This window comes from Primulina tabacum, chromosome 9, assembly GCF_025594145.1.
Source record: "Primulina tabacum isolate GXHZ01 chromosome 9, ASM2559414v2, whole genome shotgun sequence".
Lineage (NCBI taxonomy): Eukaryota > Viridiplantae > Streptophyta > Magnoliopsida > Lamiales > Gesneriaceae > Primulina > Primulina tabacum.
This window is the reverse complement of record NC_134558.1, coordinates 31,150,680-31,163,078: the sequence shown is the minus strand read 5'-3', so window position 1 is coordinate 31,163,078 and position 12,399 is coordinate 31,150,680. Positions and strand designations below refer to the sequence as shown.

At 33.0% G+C, this 12,399-nt stretch overlaps 2 protein-coding genes across 4 annotated transcripts; one reads left to right on the top strand and one right to left on the bottom strand.

Moving 5' to 3' along the window:
* Nucleotides 1-726: 726 nt before the first annotated feature.
* Nucleotides 727-3,416, top strand: LOC142555192 (pentatricopeptide repeat-containing protein At1g18485-like). Its single transcript, XM_075665927.1, has one exon. It carries the CDS (start codon nucleotides 751-753, stop codon nucleotides 3,199-3,201), a length of 2,451 nt encoding a protein of 816 aa, XP_075522042.1. The 5' UTR covers nucleotides 727-750; the 3' UTR covers nucleotides 3,202-3,416.
* Nucleotides 3,417-3,621: 205 nt separating this feature from the next.
* LOC142555193 (CBL-interacting serine/threonine-protein kinase 3-like) lies at nucleotides 3,622-11,363 on the bottom strand. Of its 3 annotated transcripts, none has more exons than XM_075665929.1 (15): nucleotides 11,213-11,363; nucleotides 9,914-10,143; nucleotides 9,606-9,668; nucleotides 9,371-9,442; nucleotides 9,075-9,182; nucleotides 8,928-9,008; nucleotides 8,591-8,644; nucleotides 8,384-8,509; nucleotides 8,179-8,268; nucleotides 7,952-8,074; nucleotides 7,763-7,873; nucleotides 7,499-7,612; nucleotides 7,329-7,385; nucleotides 7,149-7,223; nucleotides 3,622-3,912 (listed from the first exon to the last, which is right to left on the bottom strand). In XM_075665929.1, exons 2-15 carry the CDS (start codon nucleotides 10,082-10,084, stop codon nucleotides 3,838-3,840), a joined length of 1,320 nt encoding a protein of 439 aa, XP_075522044.1. In that variant the 5' UTR covers nucleotides 10,085-10,143; nucleotides 11,213-11,363; the 3' UTR covers nucleotides 3,622-3,837. The 3 variants fall into 3 exon arrangements, with proteins under 3 accessions (XP_075522044.1, XP_075522045.1, XP_075522043.1); XM_075665930.1 differs by lacking the exon at nucleotides 11,213-11,363 and adding an exon at nucleotides 10,720-11,186 and having other exon boundaries at nucleotides 9,914-10,144; XM_075665928.1 differs by lacking the exon at nucleotides 11,213-11,363 and adding an exon at nucleotides 10,710-11,185.
* Between the last annotated feature and the right edge of the window lie 1,036 nt (nucleotides 11,364-12,399).

Below are 12,399 nucleotides of genomic sequence, written 5' to 3'. Positions count from 1 at the left end.
TTTAATTATGCATTTTCTATTTTTCCTAGATTTGCATGCAGTTGTATGACGTTGTTCCATTTTGAACCTTATATAGACTATAAATGAAGAAGTACGTCTCTTGTGAGATGGTCTCACGAATTTTTATCTGTGAGACGGGTCAACCCTACCGATAATCACAATAAAAAGTAATAATCTTAGCATAAAAAGTAATAATTTTTCATGCAGGACCCAAATAAGAGATCCATCTCACAAAATACGACCCGTGAGACCGTATCACAAAGTACGACCCGTGAGACCGTCCCATACAAATTTTTGTCTAAATGAAGTGAGTTGATTCGTGAGCTTTTCGAGTCGATTTGGAAAATATTTAATTTGTAATGAGCTTATTGAATAACAACGTAGGCCTAAAAAAAGAAAAAAAAAATGAAAAATAAAATAAGTGCTGCGGCAGTAAATTATGGAGCTATATTATTTCTATTTCTATTTTTTGTTTCTTGTCAATATAATTTTTTTTAGTCCTTGACATTATTTTTATTAATATACTAAAATATTTCAAATTTATATCATTATTCTATCAAAAAATTTATTATCTACGTTGTATCGTAACGAAATTTTCGATATTTTAAATTTCAAAATTTTTTCCCACTCCTGTAGAAAATAAAAGAGAAAATACTAAAAGAAATAAAGAATTGGAATATATAAAAGGCCAAATAGGATGAAGCTTGTTAAGTTAAATGAGAGAGCCCCGTTGAAAATGTTGGTCATGGTATGTTCCCCACTTCCCCGCTTCTCCTCTCTTGCAATCTCAGTCGACTTCAAGCCCTCTCCACCGCCGCCCTGCCACCGCCAAGATGGCGGCGCACGGCGGATATTCTCCCTCTCTGTGCCTCTGCTCAATCCCTCTCCGAAACCCAGCAAGCGCATGCTCTCGCCGTCGTACACGGCCACCTGCCACGCAGCGTCTCCATTTCCGCCGCCCTCATCCTTTCCTACGCCACCAATCTTTATCACCCCACTATTCTTCATCACCTCTTCACAAAATCACTTCCCTTCTCTCGTTCCCCGTTCCTCCATAACACTCTCATCCGGGCCTGCACCCTTTTATCTAATGGGCCTGGTGAGAATCGCGACACTGTGAGAAGTTATGGTATTTTGTGGTACAATGATTTGTTGAGGAACACCGCTCCTCTAAGACCGGACGACCACACGTTTCCTTTTGTGCTGAAACTCTGTGCGGATTTATTGCTTGTGAAAAAAGGATTGGAGGTGCATGGGAGTTCGATCAAGGCTGGATTTGACTATGACGTGTTTGTGAGTAACACTCTCATTTTGTTTTATGGGAGCTGGGGTGATTTGGGTAGTGTAAGAAAAGTGTTCGACGAAATGCCTGCGAAAGATTTAATATCATGGAACACAGTGATTCGGGTTTTCTCCGACAATGATTGCGGGTTGGAATCGGTTAGTTTGTTAAAGGGTATGTTTTTGGTGCCCGGGGTTACTCCAAATGCCATTAGTATTGTGAGCATTTTTCCGGTGTGTACGAGTCTTGAAGATGAGACTTTAGTTAGATTAATTCACTGCTATGTATTGAAGGTTGGTTTGGATGGTGAGGTAAGGATTGGCAATGCAATGGTTGATGCATATGGAAAGTGTGGAAAATTTGAGGCCTTAGAGGGAGCTTTCAATGAGATTGGCGATAGAAATGAGGTCTCTTGGAACTCGTTACTCGGTAGTTTAGCTTATAGGGGTTTTCATAGCAGTGCCTTGGATAGTTTTAGGATGATGGTAAAGGAGGGAGTGAAACTGAGTTCTATTACCGTTGCCACGATGTTACCGGTATTGGTAGAGCTAGGGTTTTTCAGTAAGGGAAGAGAACTTCATGCATTCAGTGTGAAAATGAGCATCAACACTGATGTATTTGTTTCGAATGCATTGATGGATTTGTATGGAAAATGGAGACGTTTCACTGAAGCTTCAAATGTGTTTTGCAAGATGAGTGTGAGGAACATTGTTTCTTGGAATACCATGATAGGTAATTTTGCTCAAAACGGGCACGAGTTGGACGCAATAAAATATGTTAGAGAATTGCCAGCTCATGGTGAACTTCCTAATCATGTCACTCTCACAAATGTCCTTCCTGCTTGTGCCAGATTAGGTTCTGTTATTCATGGAAAGGAAGTACATGCTAGATCCATCCGGAATGAGTCTGTGTTTGAATTGTTTGTCTCAAATGCTTTAACAGACATGTATGCAAAATGTGGTTGCTTGGATCATGCTCAAAAGATATTCAACATCTCTCTTAGAGACGAAGTATCCTACAACACGCTAATTCTTGGCTATTCACAAACTAGCAAGTGCTCAAACTCTGTTATCTTGTTTAAAGAGATGGAAATTTCAGGGCTGAAGCCAGATACAGTCTCCTACATGGGAGTCTTCTCTGCATGTGCAAATCTATCGGCTATCAAAGAAGGGAAGCAAATTCATGCCTTCGCAATGAGAAGGTTGCTCCATGATCATCTTTTTGTTGCAAACTCACTTCTTGACTTGTACATTAAATGTGGAAGAATTGATGTTTCGAAGAAGGTTTTTGACCAGATTCCAAAAAAGGATACTGCATCTTGGAATACCATGATAATGGGGTTTGGAATGGTTGGGGAAGTGGATTCCGCTGTTAGGTTCTTTGAAGCTATGAAGCAGGACGATGTTGAATATGATTCGGTATCATATATAACAGTCCTCTCTGCCTGTAGTCATGGTGGATTAGTTGAAAAGGGGAAAGCATACTTCACTGACATGTTGGCACGGTACATAACACCCTCCGATATGCATTATGCTTGCATGGTGGATCTTCTTGGGCGGTCCGGTCTTATGGAAGAAGCAGTGTCGCTTATTAATAATCTCAAGATTAAACCAGGTGTTTATGTGTGGGGTGCTTTACTTGGGGCAAGTCGGCTACATGGTAACATGGAGCTTGGCTGTTGGGCAGCAGAGCATTTACTTCAGCTGAAGCCTGAACATTCTGGGTATTATGCATTGCTATCAAACATGTACGCAGAAGCAGGGAGGTGGAATGAAGCAGATGGAATTAGAAAACTGATGAATACGAGGCATGTGAAGAAGAAACCTGGTTGCAGTTGGGTTCAGGTTCAAGACCAAATACATGGCTTTATTTCTGGAAAAATATTGGATCCTTATATGTATCTTGCCGACTCAGGTTAATGGCTGGGAGCACTCTTTTTTTGCTTTTGAGTTGAGAAGAATCGTTGAAAAACGATTGGAAGTGAGATAAGAAAGAAACGCCACTGAATATCCAAAAGTGAAGAGAATAGGCACCAAGATTGTAACTTCAAACTGAGTAACAAGGAAACATCAGATTATTGGAATTTGCCAATGAATACCAAGTATGAGTGCCAGACTTCCTGGTCACTGAAGAATCTCACAGTTTTATCACAAAGAAACAACGAAAACAACTTGGACGAAAAGTTGAGCTTTTACAGGGCGGCAAGTGATAAATTAAAGACAACCAAGATAACTAAATTTGTGCATCTTTACAACTCTGATGTCTTACTGATAGTGATATCGGTAGATGCAGAAGTATCCTTCTTTACTGATTTGCATAGTGGTTTGAAAACTTCATAGTTAAAGAAAGTAAAGGGATAACTAGGAATTAATTCAACTTTAAAAAGATTTACAATCAATGAATCTCTCACACAAAATAACTAGTGTTTTTGAACACCGGTAAACGCAAATACCAGGTGTTCTGAAAATTATCCCGTGCAAAAGGCTGCTAATGTTACAAAAAGAATGACAACCCCGCAACTGTACAAATGACGCAGATAGCTGATGAAGCATTTTCTACTTCATTTCTTGCATGTCCTCTTCGGTTTTCCAAACTACATCCTGGAGGCTTCTTGATAATTTTTTATAGAACTGCATCAAAGAACAGCAGCAGTAAACAAACTGTGAGTCCACTTCAGGATCTTTTTAATTTACTAGTAAGTAGCACGTGCGTTGCACATGATATCCGAATGATTATTGTCCAATTTTTTGTGTGCTAACTTTAAGTTAAATTAGATAATTAAAAATTATCTATAAAAGAATATGATGATATATAATCGGTTAATGAAAATAATAACTAATTAAAAATGTAAACACAAATATTTATTAATAGGAAAAATGTAATATATACAAAAATTAAAAAAAAATTAAAAAAGCATAGCGCTATAAGTTATGATTGAGTGGATTTTGATGAATGGCGTAAAATATATGTGACGATGAAACTAATTGTTTAACAGTTTTGCCTTAAATTTATATATTATGAGAGCTGATTTTGGAACTGAAGCTAAGAAAAGATTTTAATTCTGATTTTGGTTTTACTGTTTTTGAAAAATCATGGTCGGGTTTAACTTTATAACCTCAACGCCTAAAGCTCAAGCATTCTTAGTAGATGTTTCCAATATTACCAAATTTTGTTTATTGAATTTATAAATTTTCTGATATATAATTTTTTTTTAAAAAAAAGTGATATTAAAATCTTTAAATTTCTTATTATAGCCAACTCTCTGAATTTTTCTATCAGATTCATATTTTTGATATTATTAATATATTAACATTCATAATTATTGATATAAATTCTACTAAATAATTTATTAAATTCTTTACTTTCAATTCTTAGTTAAAATATAATAAAATATATTAGTATTAAATTTCATATTATTATATTATTATATACTTATCATGTTATTGTATTATTACATATATAATTATTTTTTTCTTATATCTTCTTGTGATACTATAATTTATTACTTAATTAGAAACTACACTAAAATATTGATGATGATGTTATTATTACTATAATTTATCTTCTTATGATACTATAATTATCTGGATTTGTATTGATCATGATGTTATTTTTATCTTTTCACAATTATAAATTATGATCAATGATCTACACTTTTGTAGGTATATAGATAAAAAAAAATTGGTTATAATGTTCTTGAAAATCATGGTCGTGTTTAGGTTTAGACATTTAATGTACAAATATTAATCAATCTTAGTAGATGTCTCAAATATCACCAAATTTTGTGTACTGGATTTATAATTTTTTCGTATGTATATATTATGAGTGCTGATTTTGAAATTGAAACTAAGAAAATTTTTACTCTGATTTTGGTTCTACTATTATTGAAAATCATGGTCGGGTTTAGCTTTAGACATTTAATGTCTAAATCTTAATCAATTTTAGTATATGTTTCAAATATCACCAAATTTGTATATTGAATTTATACATTTTTCGTATGTATAATATTTTTTAAAATCGATACTAAAATCTTTAATTTTATTATTATAGCAAAACTCTCCAAAAAATTTTAAGAGATTCATATTTTATGAGATTATTAACATATTGACATTCACAATTGTTGATATAAATTCTTATAATAAATTTATTAAACTCTTTGATTTCAATTCATTGTATCAAATAAAATAGCTATACACTATATGATACAAAGAAACTAATTATTTGTCAATTATGCAGCAAAATTTATATATTATTATAGTTGATTTTGGAATTGAAACTAAGAAAATATTTAATCTGATTTTGATTCTACTGTTCTTGAAAATCATGGTTGGGTTTAGCTTTAGACATTTAATGTATAAATCTTAATCAATCTTAGTATATGTTTCAAATATCACCAAATTTTGTGTATTGAATTTATAATTGTTTCGTATGTATATATTATTATAGTTGATTTTGGAATTGAAACGAAGAATTTTTTTACTCTGATTTTGGTTCTACTATTCTTGAAAATCATTGTCTGGTTTAGCATTAGACATTTAATGTCTAAATTTTAATCAATTTTAGTAGATGTTTCAAATATCAACAAATTTGTATATTGAATTTATAAATTTTTCGTATGTATAATATTTTTTAAAAGTGATATTAAAATCTTTAATTTTCTTATTATAGCCAAAATCTCCAAATTTTTCTAAGAGATTCATATTTTGTGAGATTGTTAACATATTGACATTCATAAATGTTGATATAAACTCTTCTAATAAATTTATTAAACTATTTGGTTTCAATTCTTTGTGTCAAATAAAATAGTTATATACTATATGAGACAGAGAAACTAATTGTTTATCAATTATGAAGCAAAATTTATATATATTATGATAGCTGATTTTGGAATTGAAACTAAGAAAATGTTTACTCTGATTTTGGTTCTACTGTTCTTGAAAATCATGGTCGGGTGTAGGTGTTTCAAATATCACCAAATTTTGTGTATTGAAGTTATAATTTTTTTTGTATGTATATACTATGAGAGCTGATTTTTGAATTGAAATTAAGAAATTTTTTACTCTGATTTTGTTTCTACTATTCTTGAAAATTATGGTCTGGTTTAGCTTTGAACATCTAATGTCTAAATTTTAATCAATTTTAGTAGATGTTTCAAATATCACCAAATTTGTATATTGAATTTATAAATTTTACGTATGCATAATATATTTTAAAAGTGCTATTCATAATTGTTGATATACAATATTTTAAAAGTGCTATTCATAATTGTTGATATACATTCTTATTATAAATTTATTAAACTCTTTACTTTCAATTATTTATTAAAAAAACCAATAAAATATGTTAGTATTAAACATCATATTATTTTATACTATATTTTAAAAGTGCTATTCATAATTGTTGATATACATTCTTATTATAAATTTATTAAACTCTTTGCTTTCAATTATTTATTAAAAAAATCAATAAAATATGTTAGTATTAAACATCATATTATTTTATACTAGTGCACATATAATTAATTTTGTTCTACAACAATCAATGTATGGGGTAGTTATAATTTATTAGCATTCGTTAGAATTTTACGTATATAAGTAATAATTTATTAGCATTTGTTAGAATTGTACATATATATATCTTTAAGGAGGGCATTTGTGTCTTTTCACAATCGAAAAACACATCAATGATCCACACTTTTATAGGTATATAGATAAATGGGGGTGGGGGACTAGAACCTACTGCCTCCCCTTCGATGGAATAAGCCATGCCAACTAGCTAAGAGGTTTTCGGCAATCATTCCAGGAAGTCTGATTAAAAGAACATTATTTCTACAGGAAAAAAGATCAGATTTGGCAAACCAGCGGACCTTGTGGAACTCCAGTGTGTCACCCTTTGCCTTCCGAACTTCAACCATATGCAGTGATGGGGCTACTTGAAAGACCTGAAAAGAACATTATTAGTGTTAAAGTTTTAAATATATAGCAAGTCAGACAGATAAAACCCGACTAGATAAGAGCTGCTGAAAACACGCTTCGTAACATCGTACCTCAGTGGCTACATTAAGGTTGCCTTTTCTTCCAGCTTTCATGTTTTCAAGCCTCATCTGGGAAAATAACATCATATTCATGTATGAATTATAATCTCGCCTAAGACTTGGAATACAGATTCTACTCATGAATGAGGTCAAAACGCCCGATACCAAAAAAACAAGTTTACCTTGTAATTCTTCTTGTGAACATCAAAACCAAGAGGCTTTGCAGCTTCTTCAATTTTGCTAATTATCTCATCAGCAGGCCTTTTAGAAGTGAACCTTGTTTCTCTCTTAAAATCCTGTCACAAAAGAATGGGCAAAACATAGAGAAAAATGAGTAATGGTACTCTCTAAACAACAAAGAAACAGAGAGGGTTCATACTACCAAGGATACGTCGCGATATAGAGATATACAATTGTTGGAAATGACACAATTCAAATATTTTGACCTGGTTTGCGTCAAATAGATTCCCAAGATTGAGACCTCTAGACATGGATATTAACTCGAAGGCATTCATCGCAGTCGGCTTCTCCTCCTTGTTCTCCATCACGTGATATTTCTATGTTAAGAAACTCTAAAAAGATTATACTTTGAATGTCAAAAATTCCACGTAATTCTCGAAGTCTGAAAAATGCACCTCGGAGTCCTTAAACACAGCTTCCACATCATCTAGATTCATCTCTTCTTTCTCATCAAATACTGGTGGTTTGTAATCTTTCTTAAACCACTCGTCCTTCAAGATTTTAGGAATAGTGATGCGCTGCAAAAGGTCACAAAATTTTATAGAGAATTCGTTACAAGAACATTTTAAATTAGCATCAGATGTGAACAAGGTAGCTTGTATTGAGCTATTTTCATACTTACATTTACAGGATTTGGATCCAAGATTTGAGCAATCAATTTCATGGCACCGAAAGAAATCCAAGGAGGGCAAGTAAATTCTGCGGACGATATCTATACGTAATAAATAAAAAATTTAGTGAATCAACCAAAGCAATAAAATAAATTAACTTTATTATAAAGTTGACAAAATATATGCTTTAATCAAGTTGACAAAATATATGCTTACTTTTTTGTACAAGGTCATGAGGTTGGAATCATCGAAAGGTAAGTAACCTGCGAGTAGCACGAAGAGTATGACTCCACACGACCACAAGTCTGCGGCTGCTCCGTCATAGCCTCGATCGTTGATAACCTACTTCGATTATGATCCCACTGATCATGAAGAGGGGAAGAGGACAGATAAGAAGAAAGTGGTATAACTCAAAAAATATACCTCAGGAGCAACATAGTTTGGTGTTCCACAAGTGGTATGCAACAAACCATCATCCTGGCACATCAAAGTTTGCAAGAGTTCTACTTTGATTAAAAAATCAGCATAAAATCAAACCACACAACGAGCAATTTTTTAAGATTTTCTGCGCTGAAATTGAAAGCATTTTAACATCTCCGTCCATTATCCACTTTATCTCATAGAAGTAACCCTTATTCCAAATGAAAACTACGTATATACAAAAATATTACTTTTTACGACTATCAAATCGCATGAACAATGTGAATACTGAATGCTAAATAATTTAAGAACAAATCACAATGTTGCAATCAATAATCACCTGGACTTGCTGGGACAGAGCACTTAATCCAAAATCAGAAACTTTGAGGTCACCAGAAGCATCCAGCAATAAATTTTCTGGCTGCACCAGTAAAGATACGGAATATAATTTTTTATTTTTTGACAAATTCAAGGTCAAAACAACTACCTTCAAATCCCTGTGGTAGACTCCCCTACTATGGCAAAAATCAACAGCATTAATCAGTTGCTGAAAATATTTTCTAGCTTCATCTTCTTGCATCCTTCCATGATTTACCTTCATCGATACAAATGTTCAAATCAGACAAGGTTTCAATAATTCACAGCGTAAAATATTAAATATATAAAACATACAAGAAGTTGTGGAAATATCCATCTTCTGTAACATACTTCAAAAGATAGTGAAAATGCCTATTCATTTGACGCGGGGGGTGGGGATGAAGGGCAGGACATTTATCATCTTACAATTTTGTCAAAGAGCTCCCCTCCAGTGACAAATTCCATTACAATAAATATCTTGGTCTTGCTCGCCATCACCTGATGAAGATATATCATAAGAAATGCAGGCAACACAACCAAAAACAGAGACAAGAGAACCTCCAACTTTACAATATAAGAATTGGTCCCCCATGCTTTAAGAAAATCTTAGAATGTTCATATTACACTTTGACGAGGACCAAAGATCAGTGTAGAGTACAACCTCGTACAATTGAACAACATTGGGATGCTTGATCAATTTCATAGTGGCGATCTCCCTCTTAATCTGTTCAAATTTATACACAAGATATTTTAGAGCCGGAAGAGAAGTTTATTTTACGAAGTTATAGTTAATTATAGAGTGAAAATATCCATAACTAGAAGATGAATTCAATAAAATACAGGCCATCTCCTACCATCAAGAAAGTCATACAGGTAGTTTTAAAATATATAAATAACTAGTCCATTGGATATCATTGAATTTGATACAAAGGCTTTGAGGCATATGGGAAAACGAAGAAGAAAGTTAACCTGCTCAGATAATTTGTGTTTAAGAACCTTATCCTTGTCAAAAATCTTGATTGCCACGGGCTGTCCATTCTCTGTGTTCCTAGCAAATTTCACTTTTGCAAATGTTCCCTCACCAATAGTTCTTCCAACCTCATACTTTCCGATTACTCGCCTCACTTTTGATTGACTCATTTGCTGATGATTATGGGGGTATATTCTCCCCTTACCTTTACTTTTAAATAAAAAATTTCCTGCACGGACAAATCATAAGTGTATCCAGTCAAACATTTACTAACTTAAAATCCAGCAAGATTTCTACAGTTTATTGATATTCGCGCGAAAAATGAATTCATGACAGCTGAAAGCAAAAGTTGCCAAGCTCAGGAATTGATCATTTATACCTAACAATAGAAGAGCAGAATCACAAATTGTATGGGTTGGGAAAATGACAGGTACCATTTCTTTTAAGAAAGGTTCTTTTTACAGATTAAAATACACTCAGTCAATGTCATTCTTAGATTATAAAATGATCGACTAAAAAAACACTAAAAATCAGCCAATAATAGAATAATAAACTCCAGAAAATCATCATCATGACCACAAACTATGGATAAGATAATCAATTGTACTGATTTCACACTCGCTAATCCAACACTAAATCCCAATCACAAACCACAAGCTAAACCAAAAAAGAAAACCAATTAAAACTTAAACAACACTGATTCAAAATTAGCCAAAAATCTCTCAACTTTCTCACAAAACGCACCAAATTCCAACCAACCTCGTAGAAACATTTTATCTACTTTTTCGAACTCACCCAATATTCCCAAGATCCAGCAAAAGGCTTTGAAGACCCTTGAAATCAAAAGACAATCTCACAACAACAGTCTCAAGTTTCTGCACAAAAAACAACTCCACGAACTCATAATCTTGAAGGGATCCCACAATACTACACAAGAATTGAAGCCCAAGATGAAATGAGCGAAGAAGCTTGAATTTCTCGAAATGTAGCTCACACAATACTTCAAAATTCAAGATTTCTCGCTACAGACGAACCAAAACGAACTAGTACAAAAAGGGCTCGAAACTAGGCGACACCACAGAAAGAGACGCATCAAAATCAAGAATTCAAGGTACACCACACTCAGCCCTTAAAGTCTTCTCAACTTGACCAAAAGGATAAAGTAAAATTTTTCGCTTAATCATCAAAGTTTACTTCTTGGAAGATTCCCAAACAGCTATTAATTTCTTTTTGCTGTTGCTTCATAAAATGATAATAATAATTACTGTCATTTTGAGAGGTCGGGATATTCGTCGTACAGTGTGAAGTCAGAAGCTCATCCTGTCTCTGTTCTCTCCATCGCATGCAAATCCAGCGTAATTGGTGCAAGGGACCGCCATTATCTTCAAGAACTATCTCCTGGAGCTCGGGTTTGCTCCAGCAAGAATGAAACTTTTTCCACCGACAAAAAAGGGTTATTATTAAATCCATCGATTAATTTTCTTCATAAATTATTAATGGAATTTGTCGATAAATTATTAAACATTCGATAGATTTTTTAATTAATGACGAATGTGCATGCCTATTTACATGGATAACATGTTACGACACACTTAAATTTGGCGTGACAAAACTCCCTCGACATACACGTATAAACAGATTTCGGGGTTCTACTGTTGTTCTGAGTCGGAACGTTTGATCAATTATGAAAAATTCGTTTATTTATTTCATAGCTCTCAACGTATCAATATTGACATTAATGGTAGGCAATCAACATTCGCTATCAACAATACGTGTGTTCATCGATCGGTTCGGTTCGATTTTCAGTTTTTTATTTCGCTTTTTTTCGATTTTCGGTTATGGAAATATATAATCCGATATCTGAACCATTTTTCTTCGGTTCGGTTTTCTACCAAAACAGTTCGGTTATTTCGGTCGGTTAATTTGATTTTGGTATAATTATTTAAATTAATAATATAAATATATTGTAAAATATAATATGTTAACTTTTTCTTAATAAAATATTTAAACATAAGGTCTAAATTAATTAAACAAACAACAATCAACTAAAAATTGTTCAAAATGGTTTTTCATTCACTAAATATCATATCAAAATATATAATATAAATAAAAATATAAAAAAGTATTAATTTAATGAAATTTCGGTTTTTTCGGTTTTGACATATATAATCCGAAACCGAATCAAATAAACTTCGGTTTTAACATTTATATCCGAATTACAAAATTTGGATTTCGTTTCGGTTCGGTGTTCAGTTTTTTCGGTTTGGATTTCCGGTTTTTCGGTTTTATCCGAAGTTTGAACACTCCTAATCAAGAGGGAGTAGAAGATTTTCAATTGAAGAGCCAACGAGAATGAGAATCTGTTCCATATGATTTCTCTGGTATAATTTATTTAGTTAGTGTAGTTTGTAGATTATTGTATTAGTTCGAGAGTTTACTCGATATAAACAGAGAAATAACGACAATGGATTTCTTGTTAAAAAAT

Bases quoted from the DNA above. Each gene is read 5' to 3' on its own strand.
- LOC142555192 (XM_075665927.1), top strand. From the start codon at position 751: ATGTTCCCCACTTCCCCGCTTCTCCTCTCTTGCAATCTCAGTCGACTT.
- LOC142555193 (XM_075665929.1), bottom strand. From the start codon at position 10,084: ATGAGTCAATCAAAAGTGAGGCGAGTAATCGGAAAGTATGAGGTTGGA. The intron at 9,669-9,913 runs GTTAACTTTCTT...AAATTTGAACAG, and splicing joins AACACAAATTATCTGAGCAG to ATTAAGAGGGAGATCGCCAC. The intron at 9,443-9,605 runs GTTGTACTCTAC...TATCTTCATCAG, and splicing joins ATGTTGTTCAATTGTACGAG to GTGATGGCGAGCAAGACCAA.